The 26,946-nt window shown below is 37.5% G+C and overlaps 1 protein-coding gene across 50 annotated transcripts in view; it reads right to left on the reverse strand.

Annotated features, from left to right (window-relative positions):
• The window catches only part of FUT8 (fucosyltransferase 8), a 464,407-nt gene that overhangs the window by 5,698 nt on the left and 431,763 nt on the right, over positions 1-26,946 (reverse strand). For all 50 annotated transcript variants that reach the window (XM_063644492.1, XM_063644471.1, XM_063644475.1 and 47 more), the window contains 3 exons: positions 15,467-15,713; positions 13,160-13,336; positions 4,021-4,171 (listed from right to left, as the gene is read on the reverse strand). In XM_063644492.1, coding sequence (XP_063500562.1) covers positions 4,021-4,171; positions 13,160-13,336; positions 15,467-15,713 — 575 coding nt within the window. The remainder of the gene's footprint in view (positions 1-4,020; positions 4,172-13,159; positions 13,337-15,466; positions 15,714-26,946) is intronic.

Here is a 26,946-nt window from a genome sequence, read left to right on the forward strand (position 1 = left end):
ATGTTTTAGAATGTGGTTGCATAGCTTTCAAAATTCACTTGATGCACTTGAAAAAATGCTAATATTGCCTCCAATTTTCATATTAAATCCTGAGGACTGTGCTATTCAATTTATGAGGCTTTTAGGACAAACTTGGCTTTGAGAAACAGATCTCATGAAAGTTAAGAGCAATAATAGTAACAAAATTAGCACAGCCACAGTGTTGGCTTTTAAAAACTTTTCATTGAAGAAGAGAGAATTCCCAGACCTCACTTATGGATATAAAACCAAGAAAGATCAGAAGCCCTGAGACTGAGGGAGATAGGTCTAAAAGCTTATGAGAAATCCCGATTAAGGTGCCACGACATTTTTGCCTGCAGTTTTCCAAACATCTAGCCTTGTATTTTTCCTTCTAGCATGGCATTTCATTCCTGCAGTATTGTCTACAATAGCTCATGGTCAACAGGTCAACTCTTTCTCACTATTGTTATATGGTATAAAATTCCTGACAGAAAGTTTACATGAATAAAACTTAAAGATTGTCAAAGAATTATGAAGGAGATATTAAACTTGTATCACTTCCTAACATCTCTTGGCACATGAAATTATCATCTAAGAAAGTTGAGAGTTGGTTATCCATGTTTTTATTCTGGGCTGAACTTATTCTCAGTGTTTATCTTCTGTCACTCTTCTGGATGTATGGCTTTAGTCTTCCTCCATTTTCTAGAATGCTTATGACATATATAGGAAAGTCTGAAGATTAATTTCACTAAAGTCAACACACACACATTTACTTCAAATACTAAGTCTTCACTCACCTTTTGGGAATGAAGAACTTTTGTTTCTGAAAAATCACATCGTATGGCAATATTCTCTTTCAATAAGCTAAACAAAATGAAGTTGAGGTGGTACAATGGCCCAGAGAAATTGTACATGCTGAATGTTAACAGTTCCTCTTCTTTACGGACCCTAAGCATTACCCATGACCACAAGCAGAGCTAATGGAGGCCTTGAATAGCTCGTTTCATGCTCCTTCTAAAACGTGAGGGCATACAGTCTGAAATGAAGCCATGTGAAAAAGAGCTGCAAAATAAATACTATAGAGTGTCTCTAACAGGCAGAGATATTCCTATAACTATTCATATATATAATAATAGCAGCTAACGTGTTTAACACTGTATTGCTAGGTACTATTCACAGTGCTTTACTTTTCATAACTCCTTAATCCTCAAAAAAACTCTATACTATAGGTACTATTATTTTTTCACATGTAGAAAAATAAACCAGTTAAGAAATAGGCTAAGCAATTTGTTCAAGGACACACAGCCAGTAATTGGTCAAAGTTGGATGCAAATACAGATATCCTGACTCTATAGCACAGGTTGCCTCTTTCTTGTTCTGTGATCAGTGGTCAATGGTTTGGCATTTTATCCCATCAGTGACTTTTTCTCACGCTCTATTGGCAATGATGGCAAGATATTTCTAGGGCATTTTCAAACAATTCCAATTTTGGTTTATGTAAAGGAATCTATATAATAATCCTGCAAACAATTTCATTCACACTACAAAAACATTAAACTTTACTACTTCTTTACTAAAAATATTTGAAAAAAATAATGAGGTGCAAGTAAGCTCAAAGATTTATCACTGAATATGGAATTACTCTACAATTTCAAATGCTACAGCGGTTAGTCATCAAATAAGGTACGTGATAAGGAGGTAATCACATTAGGCAAACTGCTACTCACTATATAAATGTAACGTATTTTTACTGTTAAACTTTTATTGTGAATCCTGAAATAAAACATTTTGAGGTATTCAAGTCTGTTTTGGGTTATGAAATATTGTTTTAATTTTGCTTAGGTTCAAATGATTGAAACTATTTTGGGCACACTTTGACTGCGATGAGTTTTTAGGAACAATGTGAAATATAAGTATGAGCCTTATTCCTTTGGATACAGAAAGTCTTCTCAGCACCACTCTTTCTTCATATGAATTGCTTCTCTGGACCCAAGGTCTGAATACACTGAGGTTGATATTATGCATAAAACCAATCAAAGTAGTAGAACAATATTCTCCTCAAGCCTAGACAGAATTCTACCATCATGAAGTGACAGAGATCCTGATTTGTAGGTCAAAATTGGAGTTATGAGGATCCAAAATTCTAAAGTACAACTTCAAAAAGGAAAAAAAGAGTAAAGCAAAAAATTTTGTTTCTATTCCAGAATGAGCCTAATGGTATTACTAAGGAGGGTTGGGAGAAGAAAAGCAAAACATGAGTACAACCCTGTAGGTCTCAGTGCCTACCTACGTGTGAGGTTGGTAAACATTTAGACATGTGTATATTTATTTAATTTTAGAATCTTGTGACTAGAACAGTGGTTCTCAACCAGGGCAATTTTGCTCCACAGGGGCATCTGGCATCTGGCAATGTCTGGAGACATTTTTGGTTGTCATAATTTGAAGTGAGGGTCTTACTGGCCAGGGATGTTGCTAAATATCCTACATGCACAATATGGCTCCTCACAACAAAGAATTATCTGGTCTAAAATAGTGCCTTGGTTGAGAAACCTGGACTAGAGGAGTTGACTTCAGGCAGGCCTAAAATCCAGGCCTACAGAGAAGGTGGCATACCTGGGGAAGTGACTTTTGATTCACTCATTCTAACAATAAGCATCAAGAATGTTTGGAGGTTGTTACCAGTTACATGTACCTGTTGATCAGGCAGATGCATAGTCAGACTCTCAAAAACAGTAGGAAGGAACCAAGTAGTTATAAACCTTGCCCCTTTCTTGCAGTAAGAATGGAAATGAGAGTTTCTTAAAGATAGGATCCACACCCCAATTAGGGAGAAACATAAATAGTGGATGCCTTCATGGGAACTTGAAGACATTTTCCCTTCTGATTAAGATTGCTGCTATGTGTTCTGTGCAGCTATTTTTGGGTAGTAAGTTGTATTCTTACTCCATATTAAAGGAATCTGTAACCTTTGCCTGGCAAGGTATCTTTCCAAAAATCATATCGCCATCCCATCATGACAATGTGTATTGTCATATAATAAGAAAGTCTCCATTTCCTTTTACTCTCCGAAGTATACTCTTGTAAAAATGATGTGGCTCTCCTTTTTTTCACATTTTCTTTTCTCTGCCTCTTCTCAGCATTTAAGCATACATTTATCTTATAACAATTTATATGTTCTGGTAATTATTCCCTAGTTATTTCATGTGTGTATTTTGCTTATTAGATTCTGGACCAGGGCAAGAACTGTATCTTCAATCTCCTTTGAAATCTCCTCTGCACCTAGTATAATTTTGAGCGCATTTAACAGCTTGTTGAATGAACTAACCAATAATATGTGCATACATGAGAGCACAGAATAAAATCCACAATAAATATTGTTATCCTGATATTCCACAAGGCATATAAAGCTGGTTGGACCCTCATAAAAACACATACACCAAACCCATAAAATATAATCATCTGCAACAATTAGTGATTCAAACAATGATTGTGATATCATATTGCTTAAATTTAACATATAGTTTCTCACTTGGTAGAAATGTAATAGAACTTGAAAGGGAATTACATTTACTCTCTTTTCTATAAAGCCATCAACTGAGGCAAAATTTAGGGCATTTAAGCCTCTCAGTATCAGGGCGCTGATGTGTAGAAATGGATCGATTCTGGTTACATATTGACTATATGCAAAATTAGAAAGTATTAAGTAAGCTTAATTACTTCTTGTTTCTGTTAAATGCTGTGAACAAGCCAAGTACTTTAAACAACTCCAGTAACTGGCTTCAGTGGAGATGCAGTTAACCATTACTTGCAAACAACTAAATATTCAGTGCATGTGAATGGCTATTTTATGGGATCTTTCCATTCTTTCACAAAAGGGATCATTACTGAGTATCAGAAAAATTGCACCTGAGTCACAATAATGTCACAATAATGAACAACACACAGACACACAAATAATTTTTCTGACTCCTATACAACCAAAAAGTATTGGTTATTTTAAAATGCCCTACTGACACTTACCTGGGATGAAAAAGTACACACTAGGAAGTCTGCCTGAGAGAGAAAATGTATATCCAGGATCACTCCACGAAGTGAATTTTCTGTGTATCGATTGTGCAGTCCAGCTGACCAGGAAATAGAGTTATCACTAATAAATTCATAATTGGGGTACCTGAAAAAATAAATTAATTTATAGATGGTCATAGATATCACAGTATCCTATCAGAAGGTAGACTTTCTCCTTTGACTAAGAGCTTCTAACAGAAAGGAGACCTTTAATTATGGCATTTAATACTATAGTTGATGAGACATATTTGAAGTCCATCAGTGGGGCAGAAACCATTCTGGAATGCCCTGTATATTAAATTTTATTGGCATATCATATAAAACACACATACACACATCAAAATGTCCTTTATCAATTCATGAAATAGCCAAAAATTGAAGTCTCCTTTTTGTTTTTGTAATGAGTGACTTTTAAGAGTTTATTCAAACTGCTTTCATATTTGGTCACTGAGCTTTTCCTTTAGAATATAAATACTGTGATAAAACCTCATTAAAATTTTTAATTTAGAATTTTTGAAAATTCAGATTTGAATTAGACTTTGTAAATGTCTTCTTCAATGACATTACAAGTTAATAATAAAAAGAAGTTAAGAGATGAATATTTTAAAAATTTGGGAGAACTAACAGTTTCCCTTAACCTGCATCCTTCTTGAAGAACCATGTACTCTTACCTAATAACAATAATAGAAAGCCCATTCTAATATTTATGGAAGAAAATTCCATAGATGTCCACCAAGTAATATTTTGGTAGTCTTGCTAGAGACAGAATGTGTGTTTAAAAGTATTCATACAGGATGTCTTTTGAAAAGAATCTGGAATATAATAGAGGAGGAATAAATATTTGCTGAAGGAATAATAGTTCCTATACAGAAACCCTGAAGCATCAGGAGTCAGTTTACATGTTTGTCTTCCAAAGAGTATTCCAAAAAAGGTTAGGACCATGACTTATTTTTCTTTGCATCACAGCATCTAGCACTCCACACAATGCTGTGTGATAGCACTCCACACAATGCTGTGTGAATAAATACATGAACAAGTGAGTGCTACCCATGCCTGGGACTTTCCCTAATCCCCTAAGAGCTGTTTCAGTTTCTCTTCATTTCATGGCCACCAAGGAGCTTTCCCTCATTGCCTCTGTAATAATGATTGTAAAGGCAAAGTCTCTGAGCACTGTTTCAGACTGCTATTCAGTGTTCAAACCCATTTGGCCTCATTATTTTTGACAGTTTGCCCTCTTCAGCTCAAAATCAAGGAGATGAAGAAAATGTCACATTTGTTCAGAAAAGAAAACAACCAGAAATAGTTTTAATGTGATTCTTGGGAAGCTGCATACCCAGGCATGGAGCAGAAACAACAACAAAGAAATACGAAATGCTAGAGGGAGAAAGAAAGGGGGGGAACTGATAAAACCAGCATAGGTTTTAACCTTGAATAAAGACTAACTTTGTCAGCATGATTTGGATGCTCAGTGAAACAAAGGAGTGATCAATTTACCAAGAAGTAACACTAACATTAATGGCATTCCTAACTAAAAGAGCCCTCTCTGGAACCAAATCAAAAGGGTATCTAAGGCTGGGTGCAGTGGCTCATCCCTATAATCCCAGCACTTTGGGAGGCTGAGGCAGGCAGACTGCTTGAGCTCAGGAGTTCGAGACCAGCCTGGGCAACACAGTGAAACCCCACCATTATTTAAAAAAAAAAAAAGGTACTTAAGTTCCTCAGGCCCATCTCTACATGCAAAAGAGTTCTCAGGCCTATCTCTATGGCTTCATAAAGGATATCTAAGTGTAAAAAAAAAAAAAAAAAAAACACACACACACACACACACAAACAAAACAAAGTAAACAATGGAAGAAGGAAATTTTACACGTTTCATAATGACCATGAAACTCTTTGCACAAACATGCTTTTTGTCTTTTGACCTCAAGTATGTCAGTGGAGGAATTCTTCTACCTTGAGGTTTCAGATACTGGGAATAATAATATTTTTTCTTTTTCCACTTTATAAAAATTTGTTTTTATATCATCCACAAAGGACTAGCTTGCAGTTATAAACTAATATCTGGCGTTCTTTTCTGAAGTCCTTCTCTCGACTGAGGTAGATACTTCTCTTTGTGACTTCACTGTACCTGGTACATAAACTCCTTCAGGAGACGTATCTAAATTTACTGTAATATGTGTTATATGTATATTGTCTACCTGTTGGTTACTTCCTGAGATAAGGAGCCACACATTATATTTTGACTTTGCATTCCTAGTGCGCTGTGCTGTGTCCAGCATATTATAGGAGTTCAATAAAATAGTGAACAAATGCACCACTCGTTGTTGATTCTTTGTTTCACAGGGCAACCAAATACTTTACAAAAAACTTTTAACAAATTGTTCTTGTCTCTATTCATTTCAGTGTACCTACTTTTAGAAAGAACTCATCCAGCATTTTAAAAATAAAGAATAAACTCAATTTGTAAATATTTTACCTAGGAAACTTTTAAAGGCTTGTTTTTCTTCCTATTTTAACCCCATCCCTAATCTCCACAATCTTAGAATGCAATATTGGATAGCCAACTTTAATAGTTCTCACTTCTTTGACTGTCAATGATTCTGTGATTCAAACACTGTAATACTGAACTACTTAGGAGATGGCCACAATAGCAACGGCTGTCACAGTCACTGGGATGCTGGTGGTAAAATCTTGTGGATGAACTCAATTTTTTTTTTTTTTGAGATTCAGTCTCGCTCTGTTGCCCAGGCTGGAGTGCAGTGGCGTGATCTTGGCTCACTGCAACCTCCGCCTCCTGGGTTCACATCATTCTCCTGTCTCAGCCTCCTGAGTAGCTGGGACCACAGGCGCCCACCACCATGCACGGCTAATTTTTTGTATTTTTAGTAGAGACAGGGTTTTATCATGTTAGCCAGGATGGTCTCAATCTACTGACCTAGTGATCCGCCCACCTTGGCCTCCCAAAGTGCTGGGATTACAGGCGTGAGCCACTGCGTCCAGTCGGACTCAATCTTAACATGGAGAAATCTGAAGTGTAATACTAAGCCACAAAGCATTAACTAATCATCTTCACACAGAAGCTATGTGTATAAAGCTAATTTTAACTCCTTTTCAAAGAATGATCAACACAGAAAATAGATTCTCCTCTGACTGTGTGAACACTATACATCATTTAAGTTTAATTTTTCATCTCTTCACCCTCTTGAAGCAGAAAAGTCTTACAATGATTACCTTGGACACTATATACTTTGATAATAGATTAATTCATGCTTTTGGTCTCTTAAAACAATGGCAGAGATTTTTATGATTTGCTTAGGTATCAAAACCAATCTTGAGTAGTTTAAAGCAGAATTAAATCAGAGTAGAAAAACATCTAAGTAAAAGAGTAAAGAAAAAAACCCATCATTTAAATCCCCAAGAAATGACTCAAGTCGAAAATAAAAATAAAAGGATTTACAAAAAGAAAAATTTATGCATAAAAGGCTAGTACTATATTTATAACAGAATATGGAGAAAATTGCTGCCTGGACTACCACTGGCAGGGGAGTTATAGCAGTTGGCTACAAGGAGGAAATTCTGGTTTTACTATTCTTGCAGTCCAAGTAGATACTGCCAACTGTACTATAAGGGTTGTTTGGTATAAAATTGTCATGCTGTGCTATGGATCAAAGCTGTAAAATGTTTATATCTAGCCGAGTGTGGTGGCATGTGCCTGTAGTCCCAGCTACTCAAGTGGCTGAGGTGGGAGGATCATTGAGCCCAGGAGGTCGAGGCTACAGTGAGCTGAGATTGTGCTACTGCACTCCAGCCTGGACCCTGTATTTAAAAAAAAAAAAAAAAAAAAAAGTTTATATCCTTGCATCTAAATACTTCCAAGTCCAGAAATCTAGCCTAAGGAAATAATGTGGATAATTTTAGGCATAAGTCACAGCATTACTTATAAGAATGAAACATTGGAAATAATCTGACTGCCTAATATTAGAAGAATGGTTAGTCAAATAAGCAATGGCATATCTGTACAGTGTATATGTATGTAGTCATTAAAAAAGATGTTTAGGCTGGGCATGGTGGTTCACGTCAGTAATCCCGGCACTTTGGAGGTCAAGGCGGGAGGACTGCTTGAGCCCAGGAGTTCGAGACCAGCCTGAGCAACATGCAATACCGTCTCTACCCACCAAAAATTAGCTGGGCATGATGACGCATGCCAATGGTCCCAGCTACTCAGGAAGCTGAGGAAGGAGGATCTCTTGAGCCCAGGAGGTTGAGGCTGCAGTGGGCCATGCTTGCACCAATGCGTTCCAGCCTGGGTGACAAAGCAAAAAAAAAAAAAAAAAAAAGATGTTTACAATGACTATTTTAGCAACCTGGGGGAATGGATCTATTGCTGTATTAAGTGAAAAGGGTTTAAATTATATAGAATTTGATCAACTACAGTCATGCTCCAGTTAACGAGGATATGTTCTGAGAAATACATCATTAGGCAATGTTATCATCATGCAAACATCATAGAGTGTATTTACAAAAACCTGGATGGCACAGTCAACTATACCACACCTAGGCTATACATATATACCCACCTAGGCTATATGGAATAGCTTATTGCTCCCAGGCTACAAACCTGTACAGCAAGCTATTGTATTGAATACTGAAGGTAGTTGTAACACAATGGTAACTATTTGTGTATCTAAACATAGAAAAGGTACAGTAAAAGTACAGTTTTATAATCTATGGGACTACCATCATACAGGTGTTTCATCACTGACTGAAATGTTATGTGGTACATGACTGTATTAGAAAATGAGACTACATAAATGGGATTGAGGATAATACTTTTTCCTTGATTTGGTAATGATATGGTTTGGCTGGGTGCCCAAAACTTTCCCATGCTGTTCTCATGATACTGAATAAGTCTCATGATACTGAATAAGTCTCATGAGATTCAATGGTTTTAAAAACAGGAGTTTCCCTGCACAAGCTCTGTTCTCTTGTCTGCCACCACATAAGTCATGCCTTTCACCTTCCAACATGATTGTGAGGCCACCCCAGCTATGTCGAACTGTAAGTCCATTAAATCTCTTTTTTTTTGTAAATTGCCCAGTCTTGAGTATGTCTTTATTAGCAGTGTGAAAATGGACTAATACAGTAAATTGGTACAAGAAGTGGAGTGCTGCTGAAAAGATACCTGAAAATGTGGAAGTGACTTTGGAATTGGGTAACAGGCAGAGGGTGGAACAGTTTGGAGGGCTCAGAAGACAGGAAAATGTGGGAAAGTTTGGAACTTCCTAGAGACTTGTTCATTGGCTTTGCCCAAAATGCTGACAGTGATATGGACAATAAAGTATGGGCTGAGGTGGTCTCAGATGGAGATGAGGAACTTGTTGGGAACTAGAGCAAAGGTGACTCTTGTTATGTTTTAGCAAAGAGATTGGCAGCATTTTGTCTCTGCCCTAGAGATTTGTGGAACTTTGAATTTGAGAGAGATGATTTAGGGTATCTGGCGGAAGAAATTTCTAAGCAGCAAAGATTTCAAGAGGTGACTTGGGTGCTGCTAAAGGCATTCGGTTTTATAAGGGGAGTAGAGCATAAAAGTTTGGACAATTTGCAGCCCGACAATGTGACAGAAAAGAAAATCCCATTTTCTGAGGAGAAATTCAAGCCAGCTGCAGAAACTTGCGTAAGTCATGAGGAGCCGAGTGTTAATCACCAATACAATGGGGAAAATGCCTCCAGGGCATGTCAGAGACCTTTGCAGCAGCCCCTCACATCAGAGGCCCAGAGGTTTAGGAGGAAAAAATGATATTGTGGACCGGGCCCAGGGTCCCTCTGCTGTGTTCAGTCTAGGGACTTGGTGCCCTGCATCCCAGCTGCTTCCGTCATGACAAAAAGGGGCTAAAGTGTACAGCTCAGACTACTGCTTCAGAGAGTGGAAGCCCCAAGCCTTGGCAGCTTCCACATGGTGTTGGGCCTGTGAGTGCACAGAAGTCAGGAACTGAGGTTTGGAAACCTCTAACTGGATTTCAGAGGATGTATAAAAACACCTGGATGCCCAGGCAGAAGTTTGCTGCAGGAGTGGGGCTCTCATGGAGAACCTCTGCTAGGGCAGTGCAGAAGCAAAATGTGGGGTCAGAGCCCCCACACAGAGTCCTTACTGGGGTACCACCTAGTGGAGCTGTTACAAGAGGGCCACCATCCTCCAGACTCCAGAATGGTACATCCACCAACAGCTTGCACCATGCACCTGGAAAAGCCACAGACACTTAATGACAGCCCGTGAAAGCAGCCAGGAGGGGGGCTATACACTGCAAAGCCATAGGGGTGGAGCTGCCCAAGGCCGAGGGAGCTCACCTCTTGCATCAGTGTGACCTGGCTGTGAGGCGTGGAGTCAAAGGAGATCATTTTGAAGCTTTAAGATTCGACTGCCCCACTGGATTTCGGACTTGCATGGGGCCTGTAGCCCCTTTGTTTTGGCCAATTTCTCTCATTTGGAATGGCTGTATTTATCCAATGCCTGTACCCCCACTGTATCTAGGAAGCAACTAACTTGCTTTTGATTTTATAGGCTCATAGGTGGAAGGGACTTGCCTTGTCTTGGATGAGACTTTGGACTGTGGACTTTTGAGTTAATGCTTACATGAGTTAAGACTCCGGGGGACTGTTGGGAAAGTATGACTGGTTTTGAAATGTGAGGACATGAGATTTGGGAGTGGCCAGGGGTGGAACGATACGGTTTGGCTGTGTCTCCACCCAAATCTCATCTTGAATTCTCAGGTGTTGTGGGAGGGACCCAGTGGAAGGTAACTGAATCATGGGGGCAAATCTTTCCCCTGGTGTTCTCGTGATAGTGAATAGTCTCACAAGATCTAATGGTTTGAAAAATGGGAGTTTCCCTGCACAAGCTCTCTTCTGTTGTCTGCTGCCATGTGAGACATGCCTTTCACCTTCTACCCAGATTGTGAGCCCCCCAGGGATGTGGAACTGTTAAGTCTATTAAACCTCTTTCTTTTGTAAATTGCCCAGTCTGGGGTATGTCTATCAGCAGTGTGAAAATGAACTAATAGGGTATTTACCAACTTGCATATTTTTAAGTGAGCATGAATTAATTTGCTCATCAAGAAAACAAGAAAAAAAGCTTGTGATGCATTCAAGAACAAGTGAAAGAGTAGACAAAATTAGTATCTTTTTCTTCAACCAAGCTACAAATTCAGTTTGGTGTTTTAAATTGAAGAAACATGGTAAACTATACATATTTTGTTGTGTTTTGTGCCCAAATGTCACTTAATCCCTTTTACATTAACTCATTCTTATACTTGGCTGACGAATTATTTGCCCTTTGTTTACATATATACATATCTCAGTGTGTGTGTGTGTGTGTGTGTGTGTATGTGTGTATGTGTGTGTATGTGTGTGTATGTGTGTGCACATGTATATGGTAGTGTGTGTATATGCTCAAGAGAGGGGCCTTGAATAAAAAAGGCAATTTGCTTCAGGTTCATTTGGATTCTTCAGAGGTAGAAAGAGGATTTAAATTATTATCTAATGACTTAGATTAATACCTGCATTATAGTCCTCATTCTAAATTTATTTATTTTCCTCATCCCCATTTGAAACATGGGGGACAACAAATACACTAATAGCCAAAAAGCTTAAATGATTAACTGTTAATATTTTCAAACTGATGGGATTGAAATCAACACCATTTAATATTTACTGGGCATTTAACTACAGCTAGGTATTATGTCCAAAGTACTTATAATCTAGTGAAGGAGACAGAAGTAAGCAAGTGCTAAACACTACAACAGAGGACTGTACAGAGTGGGGAACACAGGCCAGTCAAGGGTTCAGGGATGACTTCTGGAGGAGATAGTATCTGAGTAGAACTAAGACTAGAATTTTCTTCTCCTTAATTTCCTACTTTTACATACATTTAATACATCCTTCATTTATTGATAGTAAATAAAGACTAACTCCAGGTTTACTCAGATCCTATAAGAAGTATCCAATTAGGATTTGTGCTTTATCTATGTGTTTTCATAATACCCCATGTTAACCCCATAATAGTGTTACTCACACTGCAGGGTAATTGTTTATTCCCCTATTAGATTTGGGAATTCCTTGACAGCAGGGAGTATCTTGTTTATCATGAAATCCCCAGCACCCAGCACAGTGCCTGAAATACAGGCAAGCTCAAAAAATAATTGTTACTGTTCCATACACAGTAGTAGTCTTTATTCCTCAACTTACAAAACTTACTTTTTGATTCCTTACCTTTCTTTAGTATAACTTCCAAATTCCAGAAATTATTATAAGACAAAACTCTACATATGTGTTCAGTTGCCTGTAACTTTTAATGAAGACAGTGAAATCAAAATAATAAGCACTTGGTTTTATTGCTAACAGTCTGTACAGCTGGCTAGTGTTATTGACTGTATGTTTACATTCGCACAAATTCCTATGTTGAATCCCTAACCCCAATGTGATGGTGTTTGGAAATAGGACCATTGAGAAATAATTAGGCTTAGATGAGGTCATGAGAGTGGGGCCCTCATGATGAGATTAGTGTCCTTATATGTAGAGACATAAAAACACTTCCTCTCCTGTTGCCTGCACACACAAAGAAGAGGTCACAAGAGCACAGAGTGCAATAGTGGCTTCTTACAAGCCAAGAGAAAATGAAATCTACCTTGCTAGCATCTTGATCTTGAACTTCCCAGCCTCAGACCTGGGAGAAATAAATTCCTGTAATTTAAGCCACTCAGTCTATGTTATTTTGTTATGGCAGCTCCAACAGACTAGTGAAGATTTTAGTACCAAGAAGTAGGGTGACACTTTTAATGACGATAATGATTATTGCTGGTGACAATGCGTAAGTCAGTGGTCCAGTTCACCTCAGACTTCTTACAAGACATTATTGGATATGGCTAATAAAAACACTTTGATTAGACTGACAGTTATACAAGTACATAGTCAACTGAATTTTTAAAACCCTAATAATTAGCAATAATAATATACAAAAATCACAAGTCATGGGAAGTAAGAATTCTTTTAAACTGAAAGAGACAAACCCACTCTAGAATCACTAGTTGGTCTAACTTACTTTGTTTTTGCCTCCTTTAATAAAGAAGGGTCATCTGTGGCCAAATATACTCTTTTTTTGTCCACTTGCATTCTGCGTGCAAGAAGCTGAAAATGTTCTTCAACATGCACCATGTACTCTTCAATGGGATGGAAGGCAGCTTCTGTTCCCACTTTGTCTGTGCGTCTGACATGGACTCTGGGGGAGAAATTCAGATTCTTCTGGTAATGTACTGACACTTTGAGGGTACTCAATTTATACCCCTACTTATGGTGGCATTATAGGCATTTTTAACTGATTTTTCTTTCATTTTCACCATTAGAAAAAGTAAAACACATAGTATTTTAAAAACTCAAAAATATATATTCTAAATATATTTGCAGGCTAAACAATACAAGGGGAATTAGAAAGTAAGTAAAGCCTTTGAAGAATGATTTCTTACAGAGAAAATAATTCACATCTTAGGAATAAATGGGGATTTCAGAGTTGCATTTCATACTAGGCAACAACCAGCTGTCTGGAAAAAAACTGAATATAACTTAAGATTTTTGTTACCAGGATGATACCAGGATTCACAGTCGTTACTAAAGAACATTAGAGATATTATTTGTAAAGTTCTGATACCAAGGGTTTTCCTCTTTATTTTACCCTGTAGAGTCACCATAACTGCCAGCTTGTAGAACTTAAAAGTTGTCCCAGGAAAACATAGACCTGGATAAACTTTTACAGCACCGTTAAGACTGGCAAATCTTTTAAGGGTTTTTACTATTTTAGGTAAATGAAACCGATTCCAGCCCTTCTGTTGTGGGCATAATCAATTTCCTTTCTCTGTTTTTCACCATATCAAATGACAGCAGATATTAATTTCATCTGTCATATTTAAGAAAAGCCCCAAAATTGTAAAACTGGGGACACAGATTCACACTGCCCTGTACTGAATAAGGCACTGACTTCCACAGTATTCTCCGCTCTCCTCCCATCTTAGTGTTTCCAAAGTAATTTTTTTTTTTTTTTTTTAAGACAAGGTCTTGCTCTGTTGCACACGTTGGAGTGCAGTGGCATGATTATGGCTCACTCCAATCTCTGCCTCCCGGGCTCAAGTGATCCTCCCACCTCAGCCTCCCGAACAGCTGGTACTACAGGCATGTGTCACCACACGTTGCTAATTTTTGCTTTTTTTTTTTTTCTTGTATTGATGGGGTTCCAACCATGTTGCCTATGTTGAGTTTTCTCAAACTTCTGGGCTCAAGTGATCCACTTGCCTCAGCCTCCCAGTGTTGTGATTACAGGCATGAGCCACTATGCCTGGCCCCAAAGTAATATTAATGGAAATAAAAATAACAGTTTATTTTCACAAATTAAAACACCCTCCTTAAATCTTGCCTTCCCCTCCCCTCAAATTACTAAATCACTATTCATATGTAGAAAAAGGTAGATTTATATGCCTTTAGGTCACAGTATATGGGTATGCCTTAGGCCAAGCTTAAGGCCAGTTTTTTATTATGAATCTGGAGTGAAGGTTTGATTTCACTAGTTACTCTGCCATCTTCAAGGCTATTCTTTGCTTTGCATTCCAGACCATAACCCAGATGTGGATACAATCATATGAACATCTATTCTATCATCTTTTCCTTCCCACATCTTTCATAATCACTCCTTCTCTGGAAAGCTGGAATTGTTCAGTGGGCTCTATAGAGATGAAGTGAGCAGAACGAATGATTCCACTGAATTTCAATCAAAAGTTACATGAGAAGAAATACGATTTGATATTCTGACTTCACATGTACCTTCTTTAGGTCTAACACTTAGAATGGGGTCAGTAACTCCTCTATATATGAAGGCTAAGACACAAGGAAAGATGTGGGGTGGGAAATATGAAAATAAAAATAAAAAGAAGCTGGACATGGTGATACATGCCTTTAGACCCAGTTATTATACTTGGGAGGCTGAGGTAGGAGATCACTTGAGCGCAGGGTGGTCGAGGCTGCAGTGAGCCACTACACTTCAGCCTGGGTGACAGAGTGAGACCCTATCTCAAAAATAACAACAACAAAAGCCAAAAGAGAGCTGTGATAAGAGGAGAAAGAAGCAAAGGAAGAGGAGCACTGGAGACAGTAATAGAACACTACTAAGCAACTTTCTTAGCTGTTCTAAGTAAACAAAAAAAAAGAATAGTCTCCATGTGCCCTTAGGATAGCTCTAGAACAGCTGTTCTTTCGTGGGACTATAAAAATTAAACTATATATTGTAAAATTCACAATATATTGTAAAGATATATAACCCTAACTACTACATTTCACAGTTTGAGGGAAAAAATCAGATTCTTACCCAATAACTGGATGTTTGAAGCCAAGCTTCTTGGTGGCTTCTTCTATTTCTTTTTCTAGCCAAGGCTGTGGGCGGATCAAGTATTTGACAAACTGAGACACCCACCACACTGCAGGGTCACCATGCACTCGTACAAGTCGATCTGCGAGGTCTTCTGGTACAGCCAAGGGTAAATATGGAGGACGGGGATGAAGACTGTCTACAATGGGAAGCTCGACCACTTGAACATTTTTGTCCTTCACTTCACCTGACAATATCAAAACATATAATCATTACCACATGGTATTCCTTATACATCTACCATTCAACAAGAACTTATTCTGAGTGCTTTCATCCTCACAGCAACTCTAAAGAAGTATAATCTTCACTTTACAAAGGAAGTTAAATAACTTGCTCAAATTCCAGAGCAAAAGTGACGGAGGTGAATTTCACATGCAGGTTAGTCTATCTCTCAAGTCTCTGGTCTTTTCTAAAAGTTTCTATCATAACATGCTGTCATACCAACACCTCATGGTATGCAGAACTCAAAGTATCTAATCAAAGAATGAAAGTAGACACAGCCAGCTAGCGAAGTTCTATTTTTTGTTGTTGTTTTGGAATTAGAAAATAAAGTGTTCTCAAAACTTCTAGCTTTTCATTACAGCAAATTGCTCTTGCATTACTTTCATGACAGAACACAATGACTCTGGAAACACCTGAAGATTATAATTATAAGCCAATCATCTACATCTTTTAAAGAAAAAAATTAGATAATTCTAAAGTCTTTTTTTTTTAATCTATTGGAGGGAGATGTAGCAAGATGGCTGAATAGAAGCCTCAACCAATCGCTGCCCCCACCACAGGAACACCAAATTTAACAACTATCTACACATAAAAGCACCTTCACAAGAACCAAAAATCAGGTGAGTGATCACAGTACCTGATTTTAACTTCATATTGCTGAAAGAGGCACTGAAGAGAGTAGGAAAGACAGTTTTCGATTGTCTATGCTACCCCTTCCCCACCCCCATGCAGTGGCCGTGTGGTGCAAAGAATCTGTGTGCTTGGGGGAGGGGGAGCGCAGTGATTGTGGGACTTTGCACTGGAACTCAGTGTTGCCATGTCACGGCACAAAGCAACACCAGGCCAACTGGCAAGCAACACCTGGGCCATTAGCAAAGAACTCAGCCAATGCCCATGGAGGGAGAACTTAGATGTGCCCTAGCCAGAGGGGAAATGTCCATCCCAGCGGTTGGAGCCTGAGTTTCAACAAGCCTCACCACTATAGGCTGAAGTGTCCTGGGGCCCTAAATAAACTTGAAAGGCAGTCTACGCCACAAGAATTGTAATTTCTAGGCAAGTTTTAGTGCTGTGCTGGGTTCGAGAGTCATTGGACCTAAGGGGCACGTAACCTAGGGAGCCACCAGCTGAGGTGGCTAAGGCAGTGCTTATGCCACCCTTTCCCTAATCTAAGGCAGCGCAGTTCACAGCTCCAAAAGAGACTCCTTCCTTCCACTTAAGCAGTGGAGAGGGAAGAGTAAAGAGGACTTTATCTTGCAACTTGGATAACAGCTCAGCCACAGCGGAACAGAGCACCAAGTGGGCTCTTGGGTCCCTGATTCCAGGCCTTGGCTCTTGTATGGCATTCCTGGACCTGCCTGGGCCAGAGGGGAGCCCAATGCCCTGAAGGGCGCGTCCCAGGCCTGGCAGCATTCACCACAAGCTGACTGAAGAGCCCTTGGGCCTTAAGTGAACATGAACAGTAGCCTGGCAATAATCCCTGTGGGCTTGTAGTGGTGGTGGCCATAGGGAGAGACTCTTTTGCCTATGAAAAGAGGAGTGAAAAGTGGGAAGCACTTTGTCTTATGGTTTGGGTGCCAGCTCAGCTGCAGGAGAACAGAGGACTAGGTAGGGTTCTAAGGTTTCCAACTCCAGATGCTGGCTCCCAGATGGCATCTCTGGACCTGCCTGGGGCCCAGGGGAACTCGCTGTCCTAAAGGGGTGGATAAAAAGCCTGACTGGCTTTGCCACCTGCTCATTGTAGAGCCCTAGAACTTTGAGCCAGCACAGGAGGTAGCCAGGTACTGGTTACACTGGGCCTTGGGTGAGATCCAGTGCTATGCTGGTTTCAGGTCTGACCTAGTGCAGTTCCAGTGGTGGTAGCCACAGAAGTGCTTGTGTCACCACTCCCTCAGCTACAAGAGGCTGGGAGCACAGAATTAGAGACTCGTTTGTTTGGCACAAAGTAAGGGAAGAGGATACGAGTCTCTGCTTGGTAATCCAGAGAATTCTTCTAGACCTTATCTAAGACCACCAAGGTAGTACCTCTGCAAGTCTGTAAGAACCACAGCATTATTGGGCTTGGGGTGCCCCCTAATGTAGATATGGCTGCAATGACCAAAACTGGATCACAACAGCCAATTCCCTTCAAATATCTGGAAAGCCTTCCCAAGACAGGTATAAAAAAGTCCAGATTGTGAAGACTGCGATAAATACCTTCAATGCCCAGACACCAATGAACACCCACAAGCATCAAGACCATCCAGGAAAACATGGCCTTGAAAAACAAACTAAATAAGGCACCAGGGACCAAATCCTGAAGAAACAGAGATATGTGACCTTTCAGACAGAGAATTCAAAAGAGCTATTTTGAGGAAATACAAAGAAGTTCAAGACAACACAAAGAAGGAATTCAGAATCCTATCAGATAAAGTTAACAAAGAGGTTGAAACAATTAAAAGGAATCAAGCAGAAATTCTGGAGTTGAAAAATACAACTGACATACTGAGTCTCTTAATAGAAGTCATCAAGCAGAAGAAAGAATTGGTAAGCTTAAAGACAGGCTATTTGAAAATACACTGTCAACAGAGACAAAAGAAAAAAGAATGAAAAACAATGAAGCATGCCTGTAAGATCTAAATAATAGTTTCAAAAGGGCAAATCTAACAGTTATTGGCCTTAAGGAGGAGGCAGACAGAGATAGGAACAGAATGTTTATTCAAAGGGATAATAACAGAGAACATCCCAATTCTAGACAAAGATATCAATATTGAAGTACAAGAAAGTTATACATCAACCAGATTTAACCCAAAGAAGACTACCATTCAAGGCATTTAATAACCAAACTTCCAAAGGTCAAGGATAAAGAAAGGATCCTAAAAGCAGCAAAAGAAAAAATAAATAACATACCATGGAGCTCCAATATGTCTGACAGCAGACTTTTCAGTGGAAACATTACAGGCCAAAAGAGAGCGGTATGACATAAACTACTGAGGGAAAAAAAAAACTTTTACCCTAGAATAGTATATCCAGTGAAAACATCCTTCAAGCTTGAAGAATAAAGACTTTCCCAGACAAACAAAAGCTGAGATATTTCATCAACATCAGACCTGTTCTACAAGAAATGCTAAGGGGAATCCTTCAATTTGAAGGAAAAAAGGTGTTAATGGGCAATTAAAAAATGATCTGAAGGTACAAAACTCACTGGTAATACTAAGTACACAAAAAACCATATAATATTATAACATTGTAATTGTGGTATGTAACCTAGTAAAAGACTGAAAGATGAACTGATCAAAAATAACTACAACAACTTTTCAAGACCTACTTGGTACCATAAGATATAAATAGAAATAACAGAAAGTTAAAAAGTTGGGGGGACAAAGTACAGAGTATTTATTAGACTTCTTTTTGATTGCATGTTTGTTTACGCAATCGGTGACAAATTGTCATCAGTTTAAAATAATGAGCTATAAGTTATTTGCAAGCCTCATAATAACCTCAAATCAAAAAACATACAATGAATACACAAAAAATAAAAAGCAAGAAATTAAAACATACCACCAGAGAAAATCACCTTCACTAAAAGGAAAATAGAAAGGAAGGAAAGAAGGAAGAGAAGACCACAAAACAACCAGAAAACAAATAACAAAATGGCATGAGTAAGGCCTTACTTATTATTAATAACACTAAATGTAAACAAACTGAATTCTCCAATCAAAAGACATAGAGTGGCTGAATAGATAAGAAAGACAAAATTCAATGATCTGTTACCTATAAGAAACATACTTCACCTATAAAGACACACAGACTAAAAATAAAGGGATGGAAAAAGATATTTCACACCAATGAAAACCAAAAAAGAGCAGGAGTAGCTATGCCTGTAATAGACAAAATAGATCTCAAGAAAAAAAAACTATAAAAAGGGACAAAAAAGGTCATTATATAATGATAAAGGGATCAATTCATTAAGAGGATATAATAATTGTAAATATACATGCACTCAACACTGGAGCACCCAGATACATAAAGCAAATATTATTACAGCTAATGAGAGAGGTAGACCCCAATATAATAATAGCTGGAGATTTCAACACCTCACTTTCAGAATTGGACAGACAGAAAATCAACAAAGAAACATCAGACTTAATCTGCATCACAAACCAAATGGACCTAATAAATACTCATAGAACATTTCATCCAATGGCTGCAGAATACACATTCTTCTCCTCAGCACATGGATAGTATTACAAGGACAGACCATAAATTAGGTCGTAAAACAAGTCTTAAAACATTCACAAAATTGAAATACTATCAAGTTTTTTTTTTTTTTTTGAGAGAGGGTCTCACTCTTGCCCAGGCTGGAGTGCAGTGGTGTGACCTCAGCTCACTGCAGCCTCTGCCTCCCAGGCTCAAGTGATCCTCCCACCTCAGCCTCCTGAGTAGCTAGGACCACAGGTATGTGCCACTGCACTCAGCCTCAAGTATCTTCTCAGACCACAAAGAAATAAAACAGGAAATCAGTAACAAGATAAATTTTGGAAACTACACAAACACATGGAAATTAAACAATATGTTCCTTAAATACCAGTGGATCAATGAAGAAATTAAGAAGGAAATTAAAAAAATTTCTTGAAACAAATGATCATGGAAATACAACATACCAAAACCTATGGGATACAGTGAAAGCAGTACTGACAGAGAAGTTTATAGCAGTAAGTGTCTACATCAAAAAAGTAGAAAAACTTCAAATAAATGACCTAATGATGCATCTTAAAGAACCAGAAAACTAGAGCAAATCGAACCCAAAATTAGTAAAAGAGAAGAATAAAGATCAGAGCAGAAATAAATGAAACAATCATTCTTGACCAAATGGGATTTATCCCAGAGATGCAAGGATGGTTGGGCATATGCAAATCAATCAATGAGACATATCGTATCAACAGAATGAAGAACAAAAGCCACATGATCATTTCAATTGATGCAGAAAAAGCATTTGATAAAATTCAACATCTCTTCATGATAAAAACCCTTAAAAAACTGAGTATAAAAGCAACGTATCTTAACATAATAAAAGCCATATGCATAGATCCACAGCTAATATCATACTGAGTGGGGAAAAGCTGAAAACCACTTCTCTAAGATCTGGAACACAACAAAGATGCTCTCTGTCACCACTGTTATTCAACACAGTACTGGAAGTTCTAGCTAGAGCAATCAGACAAGAGAAAGAAATAAAGGGTGTCCAAAATGGAAAGAAAGAAATCAAATTCTTGTTGTTTGCACATGATATGACACTACATTTGGAAAAACCTAAAGATTCTACAAAAAAAAAATTTAGAACTGATAAATTCAGTAAAGTTGCAGGATACAAAATCAACATACAAAAATCAGTAGCATTTCTATATGTCAACAGTGAACAACCTGAAAAAGAAATCCAAAACATAATCCAATTTACAATAGTTACAAATAAAGTTAAATACCTAGGAATTAACTTAACCAAAGATGTGAAAGATCTCTACAATGAAAACTATAAAACACTGATGAAAGAAATGGAAGAGGACACCAAAAAAAGGAAAGGTATTCCATGTTCATAGATTGGAAGAATCAATATTGTTAAAATGCCCATACTATCCAAAGCAATCTACAGATTCAATGCAATCTCTATGAAAATACCAATGACTTTTTCACAGAAATAGAAAAAAAAATCCTGAAACTTAAATGGGGATGTGGTGGCTTACGCCTATAATCCTAACACTTTGGAAGGCCAAACCGGGAGGCTGGCTTGAGGCCAAGGGTTTGAGACCAACCTTGCAAAGACAGTGAGACTCTGTCTTTATTTATTTATTAAATAAATAAATAAAAATTTATATGGAACCACAAAAGACACAGGATAACCAAAGCTGTCCTAAGCAGAAAGCACAAAACCAGAGGAATCACATTACCTGACTTCAAATTATACTATGGAGCTATAGTAACCAAAACAGCATGGCACTAGCATAAAAACATGGAACTACAGTAACCAAAACAGCATGGCTCTAGCATAGAAAAAGATACATAGACCAATGGAATGAAATGGAGAGCCCAGAAACAAATCTATACATTGACATTGACTCATTTTCAACAAAGGTGCTAAGAATATACACTGAGGAAAGGAAACTCTCTTCAGTAAATGGTGCTGGGAAAACTGGATATCCATATGCTCAGGAATGAAACTAGGCCCCTATCTCTCACCATATACACAAATCAAATCAAAATGGATTAAAGATTTAAATCTAAGACCTCAAACTATGAAACTACTAAAAGAAAACACTGGGGAAGCTCTCCAGGACACTGGAGTGGGTAAAGATTTCTTGAGTAATACTGCATAAACACAGGCAACCAAAGCAAAAATGGACAAATGGGACCAACTCAAGTCTGCACAGCAAAGAAAACAATAAACAAAATGAAGAGACAACCCACAGAATGGGAGAAAATATTTGCAAACTACCCATGTGACAAGGGATAAGTAACCAGAATATAAAAGAAGCTCAAACAACTCTACAGGAAAAAATTAATAATCCAATCAAAAATGGGCAAAAGATCTTCTCAAAAGAAGATGTACAAATGGCAAACAGGTATATGAAGAGGTGCTCAGCATCAATGATCATCAAAAACTACAACAAGGTATCATTTAACCCAGGAAATAATGGCAAAATTCAGGCAATAACAAATGCTGGCAAGTATGTGCAGAAAAGTGAACCCTCATACACTGTTGGTGGGAATGTAAATTAGTACAACCACTATGGAGAACAGTTTAGATATTCATCAAAAAAAAAACTAAAAATTGAGCTACCATATGATCCAGCAATCCCACTGCTGGGTATATATCCAAAAGTAAGGAAATCAGTATATCAAAGAGATACCTGAACTCCCATGTTTACTGCAGCACTGTTCACAATAGCCAATATTTGAAAGCAACCTAAGTGTCCAGATGAATAAACAAAGAAAATATGGTAAATATACACAATGGAGTACTATTCAGCCATAAAAAAGAATGAGATCCTGTCATTTGCAACAACATGGATGGAACTGGAGGTCATTGTGTTAAATGAAATAAGCCAGGCACAGAAAGACAAACTTGGCATGTTCTCACTTATTTGTGGGAGCTAAAAATTAACACAATTGAAATCTTGGAGATAGAGTGTAGAATGACAGTGACCAGAGGCTGGAAAAGGTAGTGGGAGGTGGGGGGTAAGGAGGGATGGTTAATGGGTACAAAAAGTCGAAAAAATAAGACCTAGTATTTCACAGCACAGCAGGGTGACTACAGTCAATGATAATTTAACTGTACATTTTAAAATAAGTAAAAGCGTATAATTGGATTGTTTGTAACATAAAGGATAAATGCTTGAGGTGATGGATACCCCATTTACCCTGATGTGATTATCATGCATTGTATGCCTGTATCAAAATATCTCATGTACCCCATATATATACCTACTATGTACCCACAAAATTTTTTCAAAAATTAAAAAGAAAAAACTATATTTTCACCAGGCGCAGTGACTCACGCCTGTAATCCCAGCACTTTGGGAGACTGAGGCAGGAGGATCACCTGAGGTCAGAAGTTTGAGATCAGCCTGACCAACATGGAGAAACTCCATCTCTACTAAAAATACAAAAATTAGCCGGGCGTGGTGGCACATGCCTGTAATCCCAGCTACTCGGGAGGCTGAGGCAGGAGAATCGCTTGAACCCAGGAGGCAGAGGTTGCAGTGAGCTGACATCATGCCATTTTCACTCCAGACTGGGCAACAGAGAGAAAGTTTGTCTCAAAAACGAAACCACCACCACCACCACCATCACAACAAAAAAACTGTATTTTCAAATATGATAATAGAATGTGTATTGCTTTTTACCTTGAACTCTAAAGTTCTGAGACTAGATGCTAATTTTTACAGATTATGATTACTTTCAGAATTAAATTTCCATAAATCATGAATGTTACTGATGTTCTATCACCTTTCTAATCCAATGATAAGTATAACCCAAAATGTGATAGCCAGCACCCCTAGAGTTTATTTTACATATTAAAGACCACATAGTAGTAACTACAAGACCCAAAGATACCAGAAATATTTCACTATCATAAAATGTACTGAGTTAAATTTTTGATAACAAAAAATATTAACCTGAACATACAAAATAACTCCAGTTAAGATGTCTCTGGCTAAAATGAATTAGAAAATCACTGTACCATTAAAGAAATAATGTACTTGTAAAGAACAAACCTAGAACATGTTTAAAATGTATTCACCAGAACAAAATACAGTCTTCAAATTGTTTTCCTGTATATATGCAAAATGTTTTAAAATAAATGAAATGATCTAGGAATATAATATAGTCAATCAAGCCAACTACATGGTTATTAGAAAGTCAGTTTGGCTAATAACTTCTTCATATTCTCTCCCTCTGATATGTAAAACTCATTTTAGGATTCTTAGAACAAAATCTTTGAAACATGACATTTGTTGCCTGAATAAATGGCAGTAAAATAATTCACCATCAGTACTGCAGTTCATCTAGGGTGCCAGCTAAGAGCTGGGCACCTTTATCAGACAAGAAACTATAATTAAGAGTATAAGAGTAAATAATTAGCTGCATTTTAAATTAAGCTGTAATAGTCTCCCCTAATGTAAGGAAAACTGGGGTGCTTTCCTTGAGGTGAAGATGATCAGAAATATAGTACATGCATGTAAGAAAAAGAAGAATGAAAGAGCAAGAAGGAGAATTTTTTTGTTATAAAAAAGAGAGAAAGGAAGGAAAACCCTAGTCTCTTATATATGACCATAAATTCAGCTTCCTATAAGCAAAAGCAAAATTAGTAGGGCTGCCTTCCTTTTCCAACTTCCTCCTAACAAGGTTATTCTAAATGTTCAGTGTAACTAGTTCCAAATTTTACTTATATGAAAGTGTTATCCTCTGATTAACCCAAGGCCTCAGTTTCCTTACAGATTGCTCGATTAACAGCTTTCAGAAAGAAATAAAAACTGCCCACATATTCAAGACAGAGAACTCAGTTTTCTATTCTTTATTCATTCATTTATTCATTCACTTGTTTAAATATTTAGTGATCATTACTGTTACAGTTTGGGCATTTGCCCCCTACTAATCTCATGTCGAAATTAGATTCCCAGTGTTGGAGGTGGGGCCTGGTCCTGGTAGGAGGTGTTTGGGTTATAGGAGCAGATCCCTCATGAATGACTTGGTGCTGTTCTAGAGGTAATGAATGAGTTCTTGCTCTACTAGTTCTCAGCAGAACTGATTGTCAGAAAGAGCCCAGCATCTGTCCCCACCCCCTTCACCATCTGCCATGAGTGCAAGCTTTCTGAAGCCCTCACCAGAGGCAGATGCTGGCACCATGCTTCTTATACAGCCTGCAAAGCCACGAGCCAAATAAATCTTTTTTTATTATAAATTACTCAGCCTTGAGTATTACCTTATAGCAATGCAAAACGAGCTAAAACAACTACTATGTGAACACTGTGCTAGAAAGGGTATACAGTGATGACATGATTCTTCACCTCTAAGTAATAACTACTCAAGATTTCCAGTTCAAAACTGTCATCCAGACTAGACTGCATTCAATGAAAGAAAAATAGATGAATTAAAAAAAAATCATCACCAACAAATATGCTATCAAAAAGATACACTCTACTGTCTAGTAAACTACTAAAAGCTATTTACACTTACAGAAGAAAATTGGCATAGAATAAAAGCTTAATTTCCTCAATAACAACATATTTCAAAATGAAAGAAAATAACATAGTACATGCTATGTTAGAAAGCCCTTCTTTTACTTGGTTTACCATATAACATTTTATATTCTATTCAAATATACATGCAAAAGAATTTTCATCTAAAAGAAATCTCAGAAATAATCTTGTTCAGTATTTTCTAAATTTTAGTCATTTGTGTACCATCTTTATGATTTTTATATCCATGTACCATATATATTATTTAATATTTTAAAAGCCAATTCATCTTTTAAAACTTAAATGAGTTTCTTTTATAGATGTTAACCATAAATATAAATTCACTGAAAAAAAGTTATTAAATTCTATATGAATACCATTGCTTATGGAAAACTCTGAAGTTCTGTTAAAAAGGGAGATTATTAGTGATGTTTTAAAGGGTAATAATTGCTTTTCCTCTTACATTTCCTAAGAGTTTGAAACCAACTGAAAAAGAGAGAGAAATAAAATGACAATCAAAATATCAGCTTGATAACCAATATCGATGAATTGCAGAATGTGATTTTGTGGTTTGGATTTATGGCTTCATGGACTTTCTAATAGTTGCCATCCTGTCCTAAGCAAAGTTTGTCAACCAAAGCCTATTACATGGTAGAAGAGAAGTGCCTTGAGTATGGGCCACACCATGAGAGAAGTGGGAAAGGGCTGTGCCTCACATGTTTGGTTCCTCCTCCCAAACTTGCCAGTTGGATAACACATTGATTTCATTCCAAGTGCAAGGGAAATGAGGTCAACAGAAAGAGCAAAAAAGCATTTCTGTACTTTTTCCTTCTAAGGGAATTAATTTCGCTTCTGTAGAAACTTTTTTTCTTCTTACTTTCATTGTTCTGTGTGACTCTTATGTGGAAACTCTTGAGGAGTATAAAATTCATAGTACCTTTTCACTCTCACCCCGCCCTACTCCCACAACCAAACAATTATCCAGTGTTAGAGAACTATTAAAGATATCTTAATACCAAACTGAGACTTTCTTTTTGATGTAATCAGAAAGATTGAAAAAGGAGTAACTTTCTTACTATGTGATTCAGTGTTTATTTTAATGTTTTATCAAGGCACTGCCTAAAGTAATCTCATATGCCACCTAAAATCATCTCTAGTGATCTTTCAGAGTTTGGGAAACAAAGGTTTATTCAAACTTTCATTTTACAGAGGAAATAGACTAAGAGAGATTAAAAGAAATTCTCAAAGGTAATATTGTTAATAAAATGGCCAAGATCAGACCCTAGTGTTTACTCATTACTTATACTACATCCTACTTTATACCTACATATTTGTTTTGTTTTAATTTATTTTGAACTGAAATTTAATAATTGTGTATGTATTTTTATGGGGTTCAATGTGGTGTTTTGATATTTGTATACATTGTAGAAAGACTACATCAAGCTAATTAACATACCCATTATTTCACCAACTTATCCTTTTGTA

Source organism: Symphalangus syndactylus, chromosome 8 (assembly GCF_028878055.3).
Source record: "Symphalangus syndactylus isolate Jambi chromosome 8, NHGRI_mSymSyn1-v2.1_pri, whole genome shotgun sequence".
NCBI lineage: Eukaryota > Metazoa > Chordata > Mammalia > Primates > Hylobatidae > Symphalangus > Symphalangus syndactylus.